Source organism: Schistocerca nitens, chromosome 5, assembly GCF_023898315.1.
Source record: "Schistocerca nitens isolate TAMUIC-IGC-003100 chromosome 5, iqSchNite1.1, whole genome shotgun sequence".
NCBI classification, from domain to species: Eukaryota; Metazoa; Arthropoda; class Insecta; order Orthoptera; family Acrididae; genus Schistocerca; species Schistocerca nitens.
Window position 1 is genome coordinate 488,074,016 of NC_064618.1, and position 23,653 is coordinate 488,097,668.

General features: G+C 46.4%; 1 protein-coding gene across 1 annotated transcript in view; it reads left to right on the plus strand.

Moving 5' to 3' along the window:
• Window positions 1-23,653, plus strand: part of LOC126260547 (protein nervous wreck) — a 778,787-nt gene that overhangs the window by 727,457 nt on the left and 27,677 nt on the right. The window contains exons 17-18 of the mRNA XM_049957881.1: window positions 504-751; window positions 20,792-20,909. Of these exons, the coding sequence (XP_049813838.1) occupies window positions 504-751; window positions 20,792-20,909 (366 nt within the window). The remainder of the gene's footprint in view (window positions 1-503; window positions 752-20,791; window positions 20,910-23,653) is intronic.

The window sequence follows — 23,653 nt, forward strand, 5'->3', positions numbered from 1 at the left end:
CGGCCGGGGTGGCCGAGAGGTTCTAGGCGCTACAGTCTGGAACCGCGCGATCGCTACGGTCGCAGGTTCGAATCCAGCCTCGGGCATGGATATGTGTGATGTCCTTAGGTTAGTTAGATTTAATTAGTTCTAAGTTCTAGGGGAATGATGACCTTAGAAGTTAAGTCCCATAGTGCTCAGAGCCATTTGAACTTTCGGAACGACTCTTGTAGTTAATTGTCTGTAAACTGTAGTAGCGGATTCGGATTCATGAAACCGTAAACAACACTGGCATCGCTGTGCACCGTACACGACTCCATGTTGCCGGTTGGAATAAGACATTCGCATGTGCCACCTAGCGGGAATGTCGGGAAGTAACAGTGTTAGACGGGAATAAAATGTGTAAATATACCACACTGTGTGCTGTATCAAACATTTCCTTTCACAATTAATGGTTACTTTTGTATAATTAATTTATAAACGCCCTGTAATGAGCCTGCTGGTGTGTGCGTGTGTCTGCACAGTGGAGGCGGTGTCGCCGCTGACGGTGAGCGCGTCCGGCTACTGTGTGGCGCTGTACGACTACGAGGCGACGTGCGAGGACGAGCTGACGTTCAGCGAGGGCCAGGTGATCCGCGTGCTCAGCAAGGAGCCGCACAGCGTCGACGACGGCTGGTGGGCCGGCGAGATCGCCGGCACGGGCCACGTCGGCCTCTTCCCCTCGCTCGTCGTCGAGGAATGCCGCGAGGACGGCGAGCCGCTCACGCCGCCGGTCAGTACCCGCCACCACACCACGACACACCACGTCACGTCACAGTACCTGTTCTCACAACACCCTTTTTTTATTTATTTACACTACTGGCCACTAAAACTGCTACACAAAGAATAAATGCAGATCATAAACGGGTATTCATTAGACAAATACATTATACTATAACTGACATGTGATTACATTTTCACGCAATTTGGCTGCATAGATCCTGAGAAATCAGTACCCACAACAACCACCTCTGGCCGTAATAACGGCCTTGATACGCCTGGGCATTGAGTCAAACAGAGCTTGAATGGCGTGTACAGGTACAGCTGCCCATGCAGCTTCAACACGATACCACAGTTCAAGAATAGTGACTGGCGTATTGTGACGAGCCAGTTGCTCGGCCACCATTGACCAGACGTTTTCAATTGGTGAGACATCTGGAGAATGTGCTGGCCAGGGCAGCAGTCGAACATTTTCTGTATTCAGAAAGGCCCGTACAGGACCTGCAACATGCGGTCGTGCATTATCCTAGCTGAAATGTAGGGTTTCGCAGGGATCGAATGAAGGGTAGAGCCACGGGTCGTAACACATCTGAAATGTAACGTCCACTGTTCAAAGTGCTGTCAATGCGAACAAGGGGTGACCGAGACGTGTAACCAATGGCACCCCATACCATCACGCCGGTTGATACGCCAGTAAGGCGATGACGAATACACGCTTCCAATGTGCGTTCTCCGCGATGTCGCCACACACGGATGCGACCATCATGATGCTGTAAACAGAACCTGGGTTCATCCGAAAAAAATAACGTTTTGCCATTCGTGTACCCAGGTTCGTCGTTGAGTACATCATCGCAGGTGCTCCTGTCTGTGATGCAGCGTCAAGGGTAACCACAGCCACGGTCTCCGAGCTGATAGTCAATGCTGCTGCAAACGTCGTCGAACTGTTCGTGCAGATGGTTGTTGTCTTGCAAACGTCCCTATCTGTTGTCTCAGGGATCGAGACGTGGCTGCACGAGCCGTTACAGCCATGCGGATAAGATGCCTGTCATCTCGACTGCTAGTGATACGAGGCCGTTGGGATCCAGCACGGCGTTACGTATTACCCTCCTGAACCCACCGATTCCATATTCTGCTAACAGTCATTGGATCTCGACCAATGCGAGCAGCAATTCGCGATACGATAAACCACAATCGCGATAGGCTACAATCCGACCTGTTTGTGTATGAGAAATCGGTTGGAAACTTTCCCCATGTCAGAACGTTGTAGGTGTCGCCACCGGCGCCAATCTTGTGTGAATGCTCTGAAAAGCTAATCATTTGCATATCACACCATCATCTTCCTGTCGGTTAAATTTCGCGTCTGTAGCACGTCATCTACGTGGTGTATCAATTTTAATGGCCAGCAGGGTATTTTGGCTTTGGGTTACGAGGAGCATACAGCCAACAACGGTTATAAAAGTGCCAAAGAAACGCAATTGTAAGAAAGGAGAATAGCACAAAATTTCGAAGTTAGATTACATACACACTCTAAAAGTAAAATAAAAGCTCAGTTAGACACACACCAGACAGCCGGCGGCAGTGATGGCAATGACACTGGAACAGAATTACAGACAGCACTATACGAGTACAGCAACATTATGCCAAATATGCATATGCTCTTATAGTAAAATACAAAACATGAAAGGGCATACACAGTGCATCATAAACTTAAGAGCCAAAGGAACTGGTACGTCGGACTAATATATCGTGTAAGGTTCTCGCACGCACGCAGAAGTGCCGAAACACGAATTGACATGGACTCGACTAATGTCTGAAGTAGTGCTGGAGGAAACTGACACCAAGAATCCTGCAGGACAGTCCATAAATCCGTAAGAGTACAAGGGGATGGATATCTTTTCTGAACTGCACGTTGCACGGCATCTCAGATATGCTCAATAATGTTCATGTTTGGGCAGCGGTAGTGTTTACGAGCTGAAGAATGTTCCTGGAGACACTCTGTAGCAATTCTGTACGTGTAGTGTGTCGCATTGTCCTACTGGGATTACCCAAGGTCTTCAGACATGAATGAATACAGGTGATCCGACAAGATCCTTGCGTACGTGCCACCTGTCGGAGTCGTAGGTACCACATCGCCAACTGCACTAGACCCGCACCATTACAGAGCCTCCACCATCCCTTGCTGACATTCAGGCTCCATGGATTCATGAGACTGTCTTCATATCCGTAACACGTCCATCTGCTCGATACAATTTGAAACGAAACTCGTCCGACCAGGCAACGTGTTTCCAGTCATCAACAGTCCAATGTCGGTGTTGACGGGCCCACGCGAGGAGTAAAGCTTTCTGTAGCGCGTTCATAAAGGGCACGCCAGAAGGTCTTCAGCTCCGGAAGAGCATATCGATGATGTTCTGTTGAATGGTTCTCACGCTGACGCTTGTTGATGGCCCAGCACTGAAATCTGCAACAATTTCCGGAAGGTTTTGTACTTCTGTCACGATGGACGATTCTCTTCAGTCGTCGTTGGTCCCGTTCTTGCAGGATCTTTTTCCGGCCGCAGCGATGTCGATGATTTGATGTTTTACCGGATTCCTGATACGATACACTCGTAAAATGGTCGTACGGGAAAATCCCCACTTCATCGCTTTCTCGGAGATGTTGTGTTCCATCGCTCTTGCGCCGACTATAACACCACGTTCAAACTCACTTAAATCTTAATAACCTGTCATTGTAGCAGCAGTAACTATCTAAAAACTGTGCCATGTCTTATGTAGGTGGTGCCGAACGCAGCGCCGTATTCTGCCTATTTATATAGGTGTGTATTTGAATATGCATTCCTATACCAGTTTCTTTGGCGTTTCTGTGTGTATCAATGTAAGAAGTATCGCATACGTACCGAAAGAAAAGAAAAACCCAAAATGACAAACACAGTACAACTAAAGCATGTACATTAGTGCCAGTAGAACAGTGACATAAAATGCACAAGAGAGCAATAATGAAAATTTAATGTACTGATAGAAACCTATATGCAAAATGAAACACAAAATTACGCACCCGATTGTGAACTGGATGATGCCACGTGAAAATGAGAACTTCGGAAACTCATAATTTATATATGGATGCCAGTGGCTTTCAAATAGTCTGTGAGCAAGTTATACTTTCCTGTTCCCTTCATCTGTTTTCGTGTCCCTTCCCCTTCACTGCGCATGACACGGGCAATGCGAACGATAGCTCTACGACGGTTGGAAATGTAATACTGGCACCTACAATGCGCAATGCAATGAAAAGATCACTTTTTCGAGCCGCGTGGGGTAGCCAAGCGGTCTAAGGCGCTTAGCCACGTTTCGTGCGGCTACCCCCTGTCGGAGGTTCGAGTCCTCCCTCGGGCACTAGTGTGTCTGTTGTCCTTAGCGTAAGTTAGTTTAAGATAGATTAAGTATTGTGTAAGCATAGTGACCGATGACCTGAGCAGTTTCGAAATCCCCAAATTATCTCCCCCTTCGACGCATAAGTTTCAGATCTGGCTCAAGTGTGCCTACAACCTTCCTCTGTAATAGGATGTCAAATTAAACACATTTCAGTCGTCTAGTTTCCAACATTATTTTACTTGCCAACAAGTTTCAGCGTTTTACTACGCCATCTTCAGGTCCCTGTGTAGGAAGATTCTACCACGGTTGTGATCAAACCAGGGGTCAGCAATACTGTTTGAGACGCCCTGCTAAACCCGCAGGACAGGACAGGTAGTTGGAATTGTGGAAAGGGGGCAAAATGAGCGGCTGTTACTTACACTCGAACACACATAACTTTATTTATTTGACCAAACATTACAGTACAAATTCTACATCTACATCTACATCTACATCCATACTCCGCAAGCCACCTGACGGTGTGTGGCGGAGGGTACCCTGAGTACCTCTATCGGTTCTCCCTTCTATTCCAGTCTCGTATCGTTCGTGGAAAGAAGGATTGTCGGTATGCTTCTGTGTGGGCTCTAATCTCTCTGATTTTATCCTCACAGTCTCTTCGCGAGATATACGTAGGAGGGAGCAATATACTGCTTGACTCTTCGGTGAAGGTATGTTCTCGAAACTTTAACAAAAGCCCGTACCGAGCTACTGAGCGTCTCTCCCGCAGAGACTTCCACTGGAGTTTATCTATCATCTCCATAACGCTTTCGCGATTACTAAATGATCCTGTAACGAAGCGCGCTGCTCTCCGTTGGATCTTCTCTATCTCTTCTATCAATCCTATCTGGTACGGATCCCACACTGTTGAGCAGTATTCAAGCAGTGGGCGAACAAGCGTACTGTAACCTACTTCCTTTGTTTTCGGATTGCATTTCCTTAGGATTCTTCCAATGAATCTCAGTCTGGCATCTGCTTTACCGACGATCAACTTTATATGATCATTCCATTTTAAATCACTCCTAATGCGTACTCCCAGATAATTTATGGAATAACTGCTTCCAGTTGCTGACCTGCTATTTTGTAGTTAAATGATAAGGGAACTATCTTTCTATGTATTCGCAGCACATTACACTTGTCTACATTGAGATTCAATTGCAATTCCATGCACCATGCGTCTATTCGCTGCAGATCCTCCTGCATTTCAGTACAATTTTCCATTGTTACAACCTCTCGATGCACCACAGCATCATCTGCAAAAAGCCTCAGTGAACTTCCGACGTCCTCCACAAGGTCATTTATGTATATTGTGAATAGCAACGGTCCTACGACACTCCCCTGCAGCACACCTGAAATCACTCTTACTTCGGAAGACTTCTCTCCATTGAGAATGACATGCTGCGTTCTGTTATCTAGGACCTCTTCAATCCAATCACACAATTGGTCTGATAGTCCATATGCTCTTACTTTGTTCATTAAACGACTGTGGGGAACCGTATCGAACGCCTTGCGGAAGTCAAGAAACACAGCATCTACCTGTGAACCCGTGTCAATGGCCCTCTGAGTCTCGTGGACGAATAGCGCGAGCTGGGTTTCGCACGACCGTCTTTTTCGAAACCCATGCTGATTCCTACAGAGTAGATTTCTAGTCTTCAGAAAAGTCATTATACTCGAACATAATACGTGTTTCAAAATTCTACAACTGATCGACGTTAGAGATATAGGTCTATAGTTCTGCACATCTGTTCGACCTCCCTTCTTGATAACGGGGATGACCTGTGCCCTTTTCCAATCCTTTGGAACGCTACGCTCTTCTAGAGACCTACGGTATACCGCTGCAAGAAGGGGGGCAAGTTCCTTCGCGTACTCTGTGTAAAATCGAACTGGTATCCCATCAGGTCCAGCGGCCTTTCCTCTTTTGAGCGATTTTAATTGTTTCTCTATTCCTCTGTCGTCTATTTCGATATCTACCATTTTGTCATCTGTGTGACAATCTAGAGAAGGAACTACAGTGCACTCTTCCTCTGTGAAACAGCTTTGGAAAAAGACATTTAGTATTTCGGCCTTTAGTCTGTCATCCTCTGTTTCAGTACCATTTTGGTCACAGAGTGTCTGGACATTTTGTTTTGATCCACCTACCGCTTTGACATAAGACCAAAATTTCTTAGGATTTTCTGCCAATTCAGTACACAGAACTTTACTTTCGAAGTCATTGAACACCTCTCGCATAGCCCTCCTCACACTACATTTCGCTTCGCGTAATTTTTGTTTGTCTGCAAGGCTTTGGCTATGTTTATGTTTGCTGTGAAGTTCCCTTTGCTTCCGCAGCAGTTTTCTAACTCGGTTGTTGTACCACGGTGGCTCTTTTCCATCTCTTACGATCTTGCTTGGCACATACTCATCTAACGCATATTGTACGATGGTTTTGAACTTTGTCCACTGATCCTCAACACTATCTATACTTGAGACAAAACTTTTGTGTTGAGCCGTCAGGTACTCTGTAATCTGCTTTTTGTCACTTTTGCTAAACAGAAAAATTTTCCTACCTTTTTGAATATTTCTATTTACGGCTGAAATCATCGATGCCGTAACCGCTTTATGATCGCTGATTCCCTGTTCTGCGTTAACTGTTTCAAATATTTCGGGTCTGTTTGTCACCAGAAGGTCAAATATGTTATCGCCACGAGTCGGTTCTCTGTTTAACTGCTCAAGGTAGTTTTCAGATAAAGCACTTAAAAAAATTTCACTGGATTCTTTGTCCCTGCCACCCGTTATGAACGTTTGAGCCTCCCAGTCTATATCCGGCAAATTAAAATCTCCACCCAGAACTATAACATGGTGGGGAAATCTACTCGAAATATTTTCCAAATTATCCTTCAGGTGCTCAGCCACAACAGCTGCTGAGCCAGGGGGCCTATAGAGACATCAAATTACCATGTCTGAGCCTGCTTTCATATTTCCTGAACTTAGTTATCGGTTGAATACGCAAACACTATCTTATGCCTTAAGGGCACAACCACTTTAATAAAAAAAAAAGACGGCTAAAAGCCATTAACTCAAAATTCAGACGCCAAAGAGAATATTTAGAGGGCAGAAGGCCTCACTTTAAGTAAGTTCTACAATTTGGCTGAAAACCCAAAATCTAACACTTGAAAAGCAACAACCTTAATTTAAAGACGGCTGAAGGCCAATGATTTAAGACTCAAGGTAAAATTAAATAAAAAAAACACAAGGCAGAAAGCTTTATCTTCAAGGCCCAAAACAGTCTGATGCTCGAAAGACAAAGATCCTTAATTTAAAAGCGGCTGAAGGCCCCATGACTTAAAACTCCAGGTAAAATAAATTTAAACAACAATGCCTTATCTTAAATTGGGCTGAAGACCCTAAACAATCTAATACTTGATAAGCAAGGAACTTTAATTTTAAAACAGCTGAAGGCCCATGACTTAAAATACAACTAAAACAATTTTTAGTAGGCAGAATTCCCAAGGCTTTATCTATAAACAATATTTTAATCAGGCTGAAGGCCCAAACAATCTAACACGTGACAAGCAAAGAATTTTAATTTTAAAGCGACTGAAGGCCCATGACTTAAAAGACCACTAAAAACAATTCAACTTTAATTGAAAACCATTGGCAATGAGCCATACAAATACACACAACACGGTGCTCAGAAGTTTCGGGGATCGGCCAGCACTTGAAATACTAACGATCACTTAGGTGAGACAGGCAGTCGGCCCAACCATTCGCGATCCGACGACAACCCAACCAACAGACAGTCAACGGATCCACCGACAAGGTAACTTGCACTCCACTCGACCAGCACACAACTGGGAGTTCAATGCAAAACGTAAAACGCATGGACGCCGACAACCAAGCATACATTAAGCTGTCAAACTACACACCGTGCTGGACAGCGACAACACGGTGAGGAAAGGACACTGCCTGAATTTTCGTCAACGGCCAGGGCGATCGCCGGCCAACATACACGTCGTCCGACAAGACGACCGACCGCCGACCAACCAAGGTGGTCCGCATTCAAGTGAATTAGTATCGGCAACCGTCAGGCGAGTCATGGCTGTCCGGACCTCACTGCAGCCGCGCCCCGACTGAACTTCTGCCGCATCCTAAGTCAAACACTGCCAGGGCCGAACTGCACTGCTAGCGCCTCCCAACTCACTGGCAGATCCAAACTAACTCCGAACACACGACAACCGGAAAGTAATAGCAGACAGCAAAGATAATACGCCAGGGCTTATATCGATAAGCGCCGCTGCTGCCACTCACGGGCAGGCAAGGCGGCAACTCGGTGACACCAGTAATTGAAACTAACATAACGGGGCAGTAGTACAGTAAAAACTGGATGTCAAATGAGATATGGCACGAACACGAGCCACGCACGGCTCACGGCTATTAGTAGATTTTTGCCATAGCGATCGCTTGAACCATCATCTGTTTAATTTGATATCCTGTATCGAAAAGCCAAGTCCTGCAACCACCTCTAAAAAGATGGACATACAGAGACTTTCTCTGTGATGGTGCAAAAGCGACGCACAGTGCGACATTACCCTCGGTCTCTGCGACTCTTCAAACGACAAGGTGTCGACATATGGGACGAAAAGGCCACAGCTCAGAAGTTCATGTTGCGTTTAAGGTAGGTCAATGATGTCACATTGGCACGAAACGTTGGCACAATTTTGCCCAACGCCACCATCGATGTGTCACACGATGGGAAGGTCGTAACATCCCCTCTTGCCCACGTTTACTCCATCTTTCGACTCCTCCGACATGAAGGTTAGGACTACCGCTCCCGGCATTTAAATCATGGGGCCGATGAAAACATTTCAGACACACGACCGCTCGGAATCGACACGAAAAGGTATCAGGGTATACCATAAAGGGCGTCAGTGAAACCACTTCTTCCACTGAGGCACTGATTCTACACATTTCACGGTCGAAAAAGACAGTTCGCATCGCGACCCGCAACATGACGAAGCTTTTGACTATCTCTGACCCTGCTGACGCTTCTCGATCCAAAACAGCAAAGAATGCGTACGCTTTTGCACCCCTCATGCTTTGTGCGCTCCTGGAGCATGACCACTGAGGAATGTGACATCGACACAAGCGTGAACAAAATGGCAAAGCGTCTCTCCAAGACAACCACAGTTCGGCAATGTCGGTGCCACCCACCCACGTTCGTTGAACACTTTTAAGATGTAGCTGCACAGAGAAAAGCCGTCAGAGAGTCCTGGCCGCCTGCTAGTAGGCATGCAGCTTCTGGGGGTTGTCAAGGCGTGAAATGTGAGTAAGACGTGGTGCGACGACCTTTACATCGTGTGACACATACAGTGTGGCGTTGAGCAGAATTTTGACATTTGGTGCCAATGTGACATCATTAGGCCCCCTTACACCTCTCATGAACTTCTCAGCTCTGACCCTTTCTCGCATGTCCAATAAGAAAATACCAACAGGCCTGCATATAACGAGATGCCAGCAACTGTCCAAGGAGCGCACATGCCTGCGGGAAAAAAATCTTCACCATACCGTTTGACAGTGCTGCATTTGTTTCTAACACGATGGTTACTCGATATACCTGTATGCAGGCCCGAAGATGGCATAATGTAATGCCGAAACTGGCTGCCTAACAAGTAAAACCAAAATAACAGCTGTTGGTATTTTATTATTTTTCGCATGTGTCGATGCCTTGCTGTTTGAAGCGTAACCCAGCCTGAGGGTGTTGTCGCAGAGTGCCATGCTTTTGCACCTCTGAGGAATAATGATGTCAAATTAAACACCTTTCAGCCGTCCATTTTCGACCTTTTTTTATTAGGCAACCAGTTTCGGCGCTTCATTACGCCATCTTCAAGCCCCTGACCGACGTGCAGGAATAATCTACCTCCTTGTGATAGATGCAGGGGTATTAATAGATATCTACTTACTACAATGACCAAACATCACCGCTAAAAAGATGGACATACAGAGGCTACAGAAGAAGGCTGTAGGCCCCTTTGAGCGAAATTTGAAACTTTACGCGACACAATGGGAGACAATTACAGGTTTTCTAAAAAGTGATCCTCTTATTGTTTTTCGCAGCGTACAGCGTATTTATTTACTGCTTACACCAAATACATACATCTTCCAAAATTTTACTGTCCTTCAATCACTAGCATTGTATGTAGCCTGCTGGCAGCGTGGGATACCCTTAGCAGCACCTGCTGTGTTAATAGTTCGAGTGGAGTATCTATTGCCCGACGAATCTCTGTAACGGTTCTCAAGCGAATGACATGAAATGCTTGTGCCATTTGCGCCTGAGCATTGTCCTGCAAAACGAAGTGCGAGTCCTGCAGAAAAGTGCCACCGCTTCTTTCTCTAAGTTTGTTGCAGTTGCCTTCAAAAAATGAAACTTTTGGCAAATTTCTCCGTTCGACATGACTCCTGTACCTAATGTTATAATTAGAATCACCACTCAAAAAAAAAAATGGTTCAAATGGCTCTGAGCACTATGGGACTTAACATCTGAGGTCATCATTCCACCTAGAACTTAGAACTACTTAAACCTAACTAACCTAAGGACAACACACACATCCATGCCCGAGGCAGGATTCGAACCTGCGACCGTATCGGACGCGCGGTTCCAGGCTTAAGCGCCTAGAACCGCTCGGCCACTCCGGCCGGCGAATCACCACTCAGAAACGCAAAACATGTGTCAGTCTCATCACTGGAATGCCATACAACGATCAGCTGACGAAGTCACTTGACAAAAGTGCAGTTAAGAAGAACTTGCTGAGTTTTTCCGAAGTTGAAGGCCGTCTAGGTGATAGCGCTGAACAGAAAGATCCGATCTCGATCGGTGCAACTTACATCTTTTCTGATGAAAATGCGACAGAATAACCGAGTGGAAGGGCAAGATCAACGACTGTATGATGGGTGATCAAACCGTTGCAGGATCCTCTTCATTGCCCCTGCAGTGTGCAGCTGAGAGTTGTCATGAAGAAGGAAATGCATGGCAGTTACGTTATGTTGGGTTGCATGAAATCAGGCGAAATCTCTCGGCAGCACCCATACTTGGCGGGAGACACTATTTTCTAGACATATTTACGTGCTCGCTCTACGCTCAAAACTCTAAAACACAACGTGACGCCATCGACGAGCATACGCTAGAGACACCACCCAACACATCTAGGCAAAGCGTTATCGGATTTTCACAATAGTTTCTATTTCGCGACCGATCGGAACTTACTTTCTGGGCATAGCTCGTGCGACAACACAAGTTACAATAATTTTAGAAAAGCTAGCCAACAAAGCAATATACTTAGGCTTTGCAATCCCTCACTGTCCAACCACAGAAAATACTGCCATGACATGAATTGCATTAAAATTGTATCGAACAAATTTTTACATAGGTAAAACACCCATCAACATTTAGCTACGCAGCTAATGAAAGTTATCCAATATTTCTCATAAAATATCAAATAACTAATCTCTGATTAAATATAGGAAACCAACAAAACTGGTGCCATCATGCTTATAACTCTTGCAACAATCAACTTGTCTTAGGGCACCAACATCGGCTGTTTTCTGAATCACGGCCAGAGTGTTTCTGGATAATAACTAAGGCCACACAGTACTGTGGCACATCGAGCCAGGTATACATGGTTCCACAACCCTGACCAGGCAACCTTAATGTGTTGGATCGCTCGAAAGTACCCGCGCCGTTGACAATACGGAGAAGGAAAACAAGCAGTTCCACGACGTGGAAACGATGTCCTCCGGCCCGTAGGCCCTGTCAATAGTCGTTACAGGTCGGAAGTTGAAGTGGAAGATCTCTGCTGCTGCTGCTGCTGCTGCCGCCGCCATATAAGGCAGCTTCGTTTAGGAGGTACCACAGTCGCAGTGGCTACAAGGCCGTCGCGCGCTGTAGTCCTAATAAAAAAAAAAAAAAGGTTCAAATGGCTCTAAGGACTATGGGACTTAACATCTGAGGTCATCAGTCCCCTAGACTTAGAACTACTTAACTAACCTAAGGACATCACACACATCCATGCCCGAGGCAGGATTCGAACCTGCGACCATACCAGCAGCTCGGTTCCGGACTGAAGCGCCTAGAACCCCTCGGCCACAGAGACCAGCGTAGTCCCAATCCATTGCAATAGTGCTGATTTTTGAGTCGCCACAAAAAAATCTTTCAAGACACTGTCGAAGAAGTGTGGGCTAAATCTGTTATGTACCAGTTGTGGGAGCACTTACACTGCGCCGAGACTGAAACAGCCATTTAGGTTTGCAATTTATGTTCAAATGGTTCAAATGGCTCCAAGCACTATGGGACTTAACATCTGAGGTCATCAGTCCCCTAGACTTAGAACTACTTAAACCTAACTAACCTAAGGACATCACACACATCCATGCCCGAGGCAGGATTCGAACCTGCGACCGTAGCAGCAGCGCTGTTCCGGACTGAAGCGCCTAGAACTGATGTTCATTTAAAATACTTAAATACGCAAGTTGGTCTTTGTGTGCTAGTCTACCGTTTTGTGTTGTTTTATCCAGTTATATGAAACCATTTAAAAGAGTTTTGTGACTTTTCTTGAGAGGACTTACATTTTCACCCCATTTTTAGCGCTCACATATGAGCCGTTGAGAATCTCTGTTTTCGAATAGAAACAATTGATATGAATCTTCGTTTTGCCTCCTATCATTTAGTAAACTTGTAAACTATACGTTCAGATGCACCCGAACACCGTATCTAATACGAATTGAGCTCTAAATGCCACAGCCACAAGAGGCATACCCACCAGTATGAAAGGACGTGGGGTGTGTTGAGTTGTCAGTAGAAAAGCAGTAACAGCAGAATGATTCAGTCAGAATAGCTCAGTGATTTCGGACACGGACTAGGCTTTGGATATCACTTGACTAATTAATCCATCAGGGTAATTTCTAGCTAGGCAAGTTGACTGTTGGTGATGTGATTTTGAAGTGTAAATGGGAAGGAACAATCACTACTAAACCTCACCAGAAAGACCTCATGTACTGACGGACTGGAAACGTCGTCTATGGCGGAGAGTGGTTGTGAAAATTGCTTGTAATCAGCGGAAGTAATCAGATGTGAGTTCCGAAGTGCTACCAGGAATCTATCTAGCACAATGACTGTGCATAGGGAGCTAGAAGAATGCGTACAATGGTCTAGCAGCTCTACGCAAGTCCCCCGCCAGTGTAACCAATGCTAAGTGACGGTTGAGGTGATGTAAAGAACGAGACAATTGCACAGTGGACGACTGTGTCAATCCGATGCAAAAACGCGCGTTTGGGGAATGGGTGGAGAACGTGTCATGTGTAGTGCCAAAAGTGAAGTACGGAGGTGGTGGTCTTACGGCATGGGAGTTTTTTTCGTGGTTGGGGTGTGGTCCGCTCAACGTGCTTAGGAAAACGCCAAGTGTGGAAGGATATGGACACATTCTACAGCACTGTATAGAACATACCGTCTAGGATCAGTTCGAAGACGATGATTGTATCAACATGATGATGCACACTAAACAAAGAAGCATCTCGGAGACAATGATTTATGGTCAGTAACATTCGTGAAATGACTGGCCTGATCAGAGCCCAGACCTGAACCCAATTGAATACGTTTTGGATGAGTCACAATGTCGACTTCGCTCCAGACTCAAGCGCCCAACTTCCCTTGTTTCGGCGCTGTGGGGAGAATGGGTCGCCATTCCTCCTCAGACATTACAGCACCTCCCCGTAAGAGTTCCCAGCAGAGTTCAAGCGGTCATAGAAGCAAAGGATGAACACACCCCGTAAATACACTCCTGGAAATTGAAATAAGAACACCGTGAATTCATTGTCCCAGGAAGGGGAAACTTTATTGACACATTCCTGGGGTCAGATACATCACATGATCACAGTGACAGAACCACAGGCACATAGACACAGGCAACAGAGCATGCACAATGTCGGCACTAGTACAGTGTACATCCACCTTTCGCAGCAATGCAGGCTGCTATTCTCCCATGGAGACGATCGTAGAGCTGCTGGATGTAGTCCTGTGGAACGGCTTGCCATGCCATTTCCACCTGGCGCCTCAGTTGGACCAGCGTTCGTGCTGGACGTGCAGACCGCGTGAGACGACGCTTCATCCAGTCCCAAACATGCTCAATGGGGGGACAGATCCGGAGATCTTGCTGGCCAGGGTAGTTGACTTACACCTTCGAGAGCACGTTGGGTGGCACGGGATACATGCGGACGTGCATTGTCCTGTTGCAACAGCAAGTTCCCTTGCCGGTCTAGGAATGGTAGAACGATGGGTTCGATGACGGTTTGGATGTACCGTGCACTATTCAGTGTCCCCTCGACGATCACCAGTGGTGTACGGCCAGTGTAGGAGATCGCTCCCCACACCATGATGCCGGGTGTTGGCCCTGTGTGCCTCGGTCGTATGCAGTCCTGATTGTGGCGCTCACCTGCACGGCGCCAAACACGCATACGACCATCATTGGCACCAAGGCAGAAGCGACTCTCATCGCTGAAGACGACACGTCTCCATTCGTCCCTCCATTCACGCCTGTCGCGACACCACTGGAGGCGGGCTGCACGATGTTGGGGCGTGAGCGGAAGACGGCCTAACGGTGTGCGGGACCGTAGCCCAGCTTCATGGAGACGGTTGCGAATGGTCCTCGCCGATACCCCAGGAGCAACAGTGTCCCTAATTTGCTGGGAAGTGGCGGTGCGGTCCCCTACGGCACAGCGTATGATCCTACGGTCTTGGCGTGCATCCGTGCGTCGCTGCGGTCCGGTCCCAGGTCGACGGGCACGTGCACCTTCCGCCGACCACTGGCGACAACATCGATGTACTGTGGAGACCTCACGCCCCACGTGTTGAGCAATTCGGCGGTACGTCCACCCGGCCTCCCGCATGCCCACTATACGCCCTCGCTCAAAGTCCGTCAACTGCACATACGGTTCACGTCCACGCTGTCGCGGCATGCTACCAGTGTTAAAGACTGCGATGGAGCTCCGTATGCCACGGCAAACTGGCTGACACTGACGGCGGCGGTGCACAAATGCTGCGCAGCTAGCGCCATTCGACGGCCAACACCGCGGTTCCTGGTGTGTCCGCTGTGCCGTGCGTGTGATCGTTGCTTGTACAGCCCTCTCGCAGTGTCCGGAGCAAGTATGGTGGGTCTGACACACCGGTGTCAATGTGTTCTTTTTTCCATTTCCAGGAGTGTAGGTGTCGGGACACGTTCGATCAGATACTGTAGTTGTTAATGAAGGTCAAAATCTAGAGTTTTTGCAAAAGAAAGTATATTTTTGTCAAAGCCAGGAGAGGGTGCCTATGTTTACATCGTGTCTTCTACAGTCCTAAACACTCAACATAGTGACAAGATACCTATCATACAATGCGAGAAAGCTGTCATTCTGGGAGCAATATTACAACTCTTTCCCATTCTGCGGCTCGAACTACCAGTCAGGGTTTTGCCTCTCGTGAATTTTTTCCAGCTGTGTTTGAGCTGGAGAAAACGCAGCAGAATTAAACTTCAGCGTCTAAAAGAGTGGACACACAGTGCTGGAATTCACGAGGCTGCTGCACAACCCGCCGCGCGTTTTCGTGGTCGCGAGCGCCAAAGTGCACCGCGCCCTATTTCTCTGTTGGAATTCCAACTGCCGCAGTGGTCAGGCGAGCAGTTTTCACGCACCGTTCAGCCTGTCGCGCGCTCCAGGCCAGAACGCAGTTATGATGTGTAACTTGGAGTGTGATTTCTTAGTTCTGGAAGTGCAAAACTATACATGTATTGATGATATAAGGTGCGCAGACTATAGAAAGAGAAATATGAAGATGGAATTGTGGCAAGAAATTACCATGACAAGTTTTCACACAGGACAAATGCTTCGTCAGCCACAATTGCCAATAGAAGAGGTACGACAGTTCGGAAGAGCCGGCTGCTGTGTCCGGGCGGTTCTAGGCGCTTCAGTCCGGAACCGCGCTGCTGCTCCGGTCGCAGGTTCGAATCCCACCTCGGGCATGGATGTGTGTGATGTGCTCAGATTAGTTACGTTTAAGTAGTCCGAAGTCTAGGGGACTGATGACCTCAGCTGTTAAGTCCCATTGCAACCAAGTGACAAAAAATGTGACAAAAATGGCTCTGAGCACTATGGGACTTAACATCTGAGGTCCACAGTCCCCTAGAACTTAAAACTACTTAAACCTAACTAACCTAAGGACATCACACACATCCATGCCCGAGGCAGGATTCTAACCTGCGACCGTAGCGGTCGCGCGGTTCCAGACTGAAGCGTCTAGAACCGCTCGGCCACACTGGCCGGCTCGACTGCGACAGATTTAATGTTTGTGCTACAGATTTTTTCTGTAGATGAGTTGCTTCGATAAGGGGAATGCCACTGTGCTGTTGCCACGTGATATATATGATCAGAAGATATATAGTTTGCTGAGTGAGACAACGTACAGGAAGCTTGATAAAGACCCTACTCGAAAAGTAGAAAGGAAAACGTCAGAGTTGCTAAACTCCTCTTCTATGCCGCAAGAAGTTGTGAAAAGATTGAGACCTCACAGTTCTGTTCCACCGAGGTTATATGATCTTCCGAAGATCCATAAGGATTATGTGCCCTTACGCCCCATAGTGAGCAATGTCGGTGCTCCAACATATGATTTATCTAGTCATCTGGCTTCGCTACTGAGACCTTTTGTTGGCAAATGTACGCACCATATTCGCAACTCTGCGGACTTTATCAACAGACTGAGAACACTACAGCTGAAGGATTCGGACTTGTTAGTAAGTTTCGATGTCGTTTCACTCTTCACGAGGGTCCATCTTTTGGATTCATTGTCACTTATCGGCAATAAGTTTACGGCCGATATAACGGCGCTGTTTCACCATGCCCTGTCCTCTACTTACTTTCTATTTAATAATGAATATTTTGAGCAACTTGATGGTGTTGCCATGGGTAGTCCTCTGTCCCCTCTGGTAGCAAACTTTTATATGGAAGACTTTGAGGAGAGGGCTCTCGATTCGGCGATGTTGAAACCAACAGTCTTCTGGCGGTGCGTGGACGATACCTTTGTAGTGTGGCCTCACGGTGAAGAAGAGCTTTCACGGTTTTTACAACATCTGAATTCCATCCACACAAACACTCAGTTTACGATGGAAGTTGAAAAGGATGGTTGCCTACCATTTCTGGACGTCATGGTTAAACGCAGGGTGGATGGGTCATTGGGGCATTCTGTCTATCGAAAACCCACGCATACGGACCTGTACCTGCAGGCGTCAAGCTGTCATCACCCGTCACAAACTATGGGCGTCCTTCGAACGTTGGTGCATAGGGCACATGTCGTGTCTGATAAAGACAGCCTTGCAGACGAATTAGAGCACTTGAAATCTGTATTTCAACATAATGGATATTCTGCACATCAGATCAGTACTGCTTTAAGGAGGAAAAAACGTGACCACCCACAAGATCAAGAGGAAAAGGAGGTGTTTAAGTCCAGAGCATTTCTCACATATGTCGGGAACATTTCATAGAAAGTAGGCAGAATTTTAAAGAAACATCGTGTGAAAGCAATCTTCCGGCCACCTACAAAGACTCGTGCTCTTCTGGGCTCAGCCAAGGATGATCTGGGATTACGGAAGACTGGAATTTATAAAATACCTTGCGAGTGTAGGAAAGCCTACATTGGTCAGACCACACGCACAGTACACGACCGCTGCGTTGAACATGAGCACCACACTCGCCTTTTACAGCCCAGTAAGTCGGCCATAGCCGAACATTGTATTTCCACAGGACATACTATGGATTATTCGGCCACGAAAATCTTGGCCCCATCGAGATCTTTCTGGGATTCAGTTGTGAAGGAATCCGTGGAAATACGTTTAGCGGAAAATCTCATGAACCGTGATGGCGGCCTTTTATTGAATAAGGCCTGGGACCCGTTGATTTCTTTAATTTCAACCAAAAGAAAACTTTTTATGGCTTCTGACATGTCGAGCGACAAGTAATTTTAATTTTAATATTGAAATTTTGCATTTTACTGTTTTGGACACATCTGCATGCATGTTTTACTTTTTTCACGCATTCGTTTGCGCTCCATAGATGCAGTAATATTGTAGAGGGCCTTGGAATCGACAGGTGGCGCGCATGCTACGGTAACTTGCGCATGCGCTCCGGCGGCACTTTTACGTATAAATAGAGCGACTTGCACTAGCAATCTCCAGTGTCAAACACTCGCTTGAAGATGGCTGTAAGGTTGTCAGCCGAAATATCTTGGAAAGAAGTCGATGAGATCCGGCTGCAATCCCGAAATCTTGTGGAATTTTGAATCATCTTCTTACCCGTAACCTCCCACAACATTGTATCTGAAACAGTAATATCTATCTCCCATGGCTACTAGGACAACCGAAAAGAACTTTCTGTAGCTGAAAAATTCACTTGACAATCCTCAATGTTCTGTAATCAGAATGTGTTTTCCATCAGTCGCTCCTACACAGCTACATCCATCCACACATCCGCACCCACACTCCGCAAGCCACCCAACGGTGTGTGTCGGAGGGCACTCTACGTGCCACTGGCATTACCTCCCTTTCCTGTTCCAGTCGCATATGGTTCGCGGGAAGAACGACTGCCGGAAAGCCTCCGTGCGCACTCGAATCTCTCTAATTTTACATTCGTAATCTCCTCGGGAGGCATAAGTAGGGGGAAGCAATATATTCGATACCTCATCCAGAAAAGCACCCTCTCGAAACCTGGACAGGAAGCTACACCGCTATGCAGAGCGCCTCTCTTGCAGGGTCTGCCACTTGAGTTTGCTAAACATCTCCGTAACGCTATCACGGTTACCAAATATCCCTGTGACGAAACGCGCCGCTCTTGTTTGGACCTTCTCTATCTCCTCTGTCAACCTGGCCTGGTATAGATCCCACACTGGCGAGCAATATTCAAGTATAGATCGAACGAGTATTTTGTAAGCCACCTCCTTTGTTGATGGACTATATTTTCTAACGACTCTCCCAATGAATCTCAACCTGGAACCCGCCTTACCAACTAGGGAAACTGGCCTTAATCTCAAAATTCTGGCTGATTTTTATCCGATCTCCTGGTGTTAGTTGCTTCATGAACTGTTTTCTGAGCGGTTTCTGTGTAGCCACACTCGATATCACGAATAACGCGTGCTATCGAAAAAGGAGCATGAACGGCATGAGTTTCCTGATCCCAGATACCTGGAAATTATTTGAAAAAATTATGTATTTATTTTATTTAAGGAGGTGCAGAAACGTTAGAAAGCTTAAATGATAGCTATGTGAGTAAGGCAAAAGTGGAGATGCAGCGAAGAATAAGAGGAGTTGTCTGCGTAGCAAGTAAATGACGTTATCCCAGTCACGTTTCAGATTAAGAGACCGAGTTACTGGGAAATATTAGTGTTGGATTGGCAGAAGAGCCAACACCGTGTTACGAGAGGAGGCCGAAATGCACGCGTCTTAGCTCACGCAGGCTGGCGTAAGGAGGGAAGAACTATACTGACGTGAGGTCTGGAACATGTCAAGGAATGAGTATTCAGAAAGCGGACGTAATTAGTTTGATACTTAACTTTAATCCATTAATGATGAACGTTGCTCTTGACGGTGCATGGTTCACAAAATTATCTGTTCAGAATACATTTGTAGTACTGAATATGGCGCCTTGCTAGGTCGTAGCAAATGAAGTAGCTGATGGCTATGCTAAACTGCCGTCTCTGCAAATGAGAGCGTATGCAGACAGTGAACCATCGCTAGCAAAGTCGGCTGTCCAACTGGGGCGAGTGCTAGGGAGTCTCTCTAGACTAGACCTGCCGTGTGGCGGCGCTCGGTCTGCAATCATTGATAGTGGCGACACGCGGGTCCGACGTATACTAACGGACCGCGGCCGATTTAAAGGCTACCACCTAGCAAGTGTGGTGTCTGGCGGTGACACCACAATTAGAAGTGTCCTTTAGTTTTAATCATTGCAATACAGAAAAAGATGTTTTTAGTACAATGGAAACAGCCGTGAGTCATACTGATTAACATTCTTCTGGGAATTATGCCGCGTCATTGCTAAAAACTAACAACAATGATAAACTAAAACCGATGTTTCTGCCGAATTGCAACGGCCTTCCTCAATGGACTGTGCGACTGATCCTGGCGGAGGTTCGAGTCCTCTCTCGGGCGTGGGTTTGTGTATTTGTCCTTAGGATAATTTAGGTTAAGTAGTGTATAAGCTTAGGGACTGATGACCTTAGCAGTTAAGTCCCCTAAGATTTCACACACATTTCATCATTTTTGAACACCGGCCGCGGAAGCTTACGTTCTTATAGCCGTGTTGCAATAGGTGACGAAACTGCGCCGTCGCCAAATGGTTCAGCTGCACTTTCGGCTGCGCCTGTTTCAAGGACTCCGGCACGTGTGCTTGGCCATCCGACTGCCACTACCCGGCAGTTTCTTCTACTCTCTGTGGCCGCCACAGTTGTTGAAATTCCTGCCGAGTTTCTGCAGCACGTAACCTTCTAGAAAAAACGCAAGTGGGACCGTAGCCTTAGGGTCGCCCTGCTAAAATTATCACTCGACCGTTTCGTTTGTGTGTGTGGCTGCGTCGTATTAAGGCGCGCGCCCGCATCCTGCCCACAGGCGGACGACGAGGCTCCCAGCTCGGCGCCGCCGGTGTTCACGCCGCCGGACGTGCCCAGCTTCCTGCTGGCCCCGCAGACGGTCGTCACGCAGCCCACGCCAGAAATCGAGAGCTCAGGTAAGGTCTGACACACGATAAACTGCAACGGCGGCAGGCCCTTCACACGATGTTCACCTCGACAGCACGACCCTAGTTTTCGTACATGTGAGTGTCTTAGCTTGATACTAACGTACCTAGGAACACATGACACGTCGTAGTCGGTGTTTCAGTCTAACATCCGATTCCACAACAATATGAAAAAATGCGTACAAGTGGCCTCCATGTGCATATTCCGTCAATTTCTACAACTTTTGTTGTTTCGAGACATGAGGTTTTGTTTTGTGCGGCATTTGTAAATACGTTGAGTTTTACTAATTTAAGTACTTGTTAGGTTATATATACAGGGTGTTACAAAAAGGTACGGCCAAACTTTCAGGACACATTCCTCACACACTAATAAAGAAAAGATGTTATGTGGACATGTGTCCGGAAACGCTTAATTTCCATGTTAGAGCTCATTTTAGTTTCGTCAGTATGTACTGCACTTCCTCGATTCACCGCCAGTTGGCCCAATTGAAGGAAGGTAATGTTGACTTCGGTGCTTGCGTTGACATGCGACTCACTGCTCTACAGTACTAGCATCAAGCACATCACTACGAGTACGTAGCATCAACAGGTTAGTGTTCATCACGAACGTGGTTTTGCAGTCAGTGCAATGTTTACAAATGCGGAGTTGGCAGATGTCCATTTGATGTATGGATTAGCACGGGGCAATAGCCGTGGCGCGGTACGTTTGTATCGAGACAGATTACCAGAACGAAGGTGTCCCGACAGGGTGACGTTCGAAGCAATTGATCGGCGTCTCAAGGAGCACGGAACATTCCAGCCTATGACTGTAGAACGACGAGGACACCTGCAATGGACGAGGCAATTCTTCGTGCAGTTGACGATAACCCTAATGTCAGCGTCAGAGAAGTTGGTGCTGTACAAGGTAACGTTGCCCACGTCACTGTATGGAGAGTGCTACGGGAGAACCAGTTGTTTCCGTACCACGCACAGCGTGTGCAGGCACTATCAGCAGCTGATTGGCCTCCACGGGTACACTTCTGCGAATGGTTCATCCAAGAATGTGTCAACCCTGATTTCAGTGTAAATGTTCTCTTTACGGATGAGGCTTCATTCCAACTTGATCAAATTGTAAATTTTCACAATCAACATGTGTGGGCTGACGAGAATCCGCATGCAATTGTGCAATCACGTCATCAACACAGAGTTTCTGTGAACGTTTGGGTAGACATTGTTGGTGATGTCTTGATTGGCCCCCAAGTTCTTCCGCCAACGCTCAATGGAGCACGTTATCATGATTTCATACGGGATACTCTACCTGTGCTGCTAGAACATGTGCCTTTACAAGTACGACACAACATGTGGTTCATGCACGGTGGAGCTCCTGCACATTTCAGTCGAAGTGTTCATACACTTCTCAACAACAGATTCGGTGACCGATGGACTGGTAGAGGCGGACCAATTCCGTGGCCTCCACGCTCTCCTGACCTCAACCCTCTTGACTTTCATTTATGGGGGCATTTGATAGCTCTTGTCTACTCAACCCTGGTACCAAATGTAGAGACTCTTCGTGCTCGTATTTTGGACGACTGTGATACAATACGCCATTGTCCAGGGCTGCATCAGGGATTCCATGTGACGGAGGGTGGATGCATGTATCCTCGCTAACGGAGGACATTTTGAACATTTCCTGTAACAAAGTGTTTGAAGTCACGCTGGTACGTTCTGTTTCTGTGTGTTTCCATTCCATGATTAATGTGATTTGAAGAGAAGTAATAAAATGAGCTCTAACATGGAAAGTAAGCGTTTTCAGACACAAGTCCACATAACATATTCTTTCTTTGTGTGTGAGGAATGTTTGCTGAAAGTTTGGCCATACCTTTTTGTAACACCCTGTATATATAAAAAAATTATATATATTATTTATTTTTTATTTATCAGCATGATTCTTTCTCTCAGGGATATTATCTTTTCTTTTCACATTTATTTACCTGCACAAGTAAATATGAAATGGGTTCTTGAATAACACGCATGAATGTCTCTATCATAAAAGGCCTCAAGTCCTTCAGCTTTAGAAACTTTGTCTCCTGGCTAACGTACAATTGCTACAGTCACCCATCCGTTTCCAGCTTGGTTGGTATCATTATTTGTTAGAGTGAAATTAAGCACTCCTCCACAAAAAACAGAAGGACCGTACAAAAACTCTTGCCCATTAGTGTGATTCACATTCATATTAATATTGTCTATAGCTGTATAAACTGTCTGGCGTGTGCGCCTCCTCCTCCTGTAGTAGCTAGGGGGTGTCACATGGGCGCCGCCATCTTTAACTGAGCCGCGTTCTTGCACCAAAGATGCTGACTGCACAGATATGTCACATTGTCACTGGCGTCAGTAACTAAGTCCCATCCAAGGAGGAGGAGGCGCACACGCCAGACAGCTTATAAAGCTATAGACAATATTAATATGAATGTGAATCACAGTAACGGGGAAGTGTTTTTCCACTGTCCTTCTGAAAGAAAAGGAACTTTATTAATTTCTGTAATAGTGGGTCAAATCACCTACAATATGAACATTAGCACAATTGCCTAAACCTCTAGCCCAGACACATACAGACTTTCTCCTATCACAATGTTATTCGGCTGTTATTCATGTGCCAAATTTATATTTTGAACGTGATGACTAAAATATAGTTGCCATTAACTGAATTGAATGTAATTTTGTTAATTTATATTTATTGATTGCAAAGCAAGGCTCGA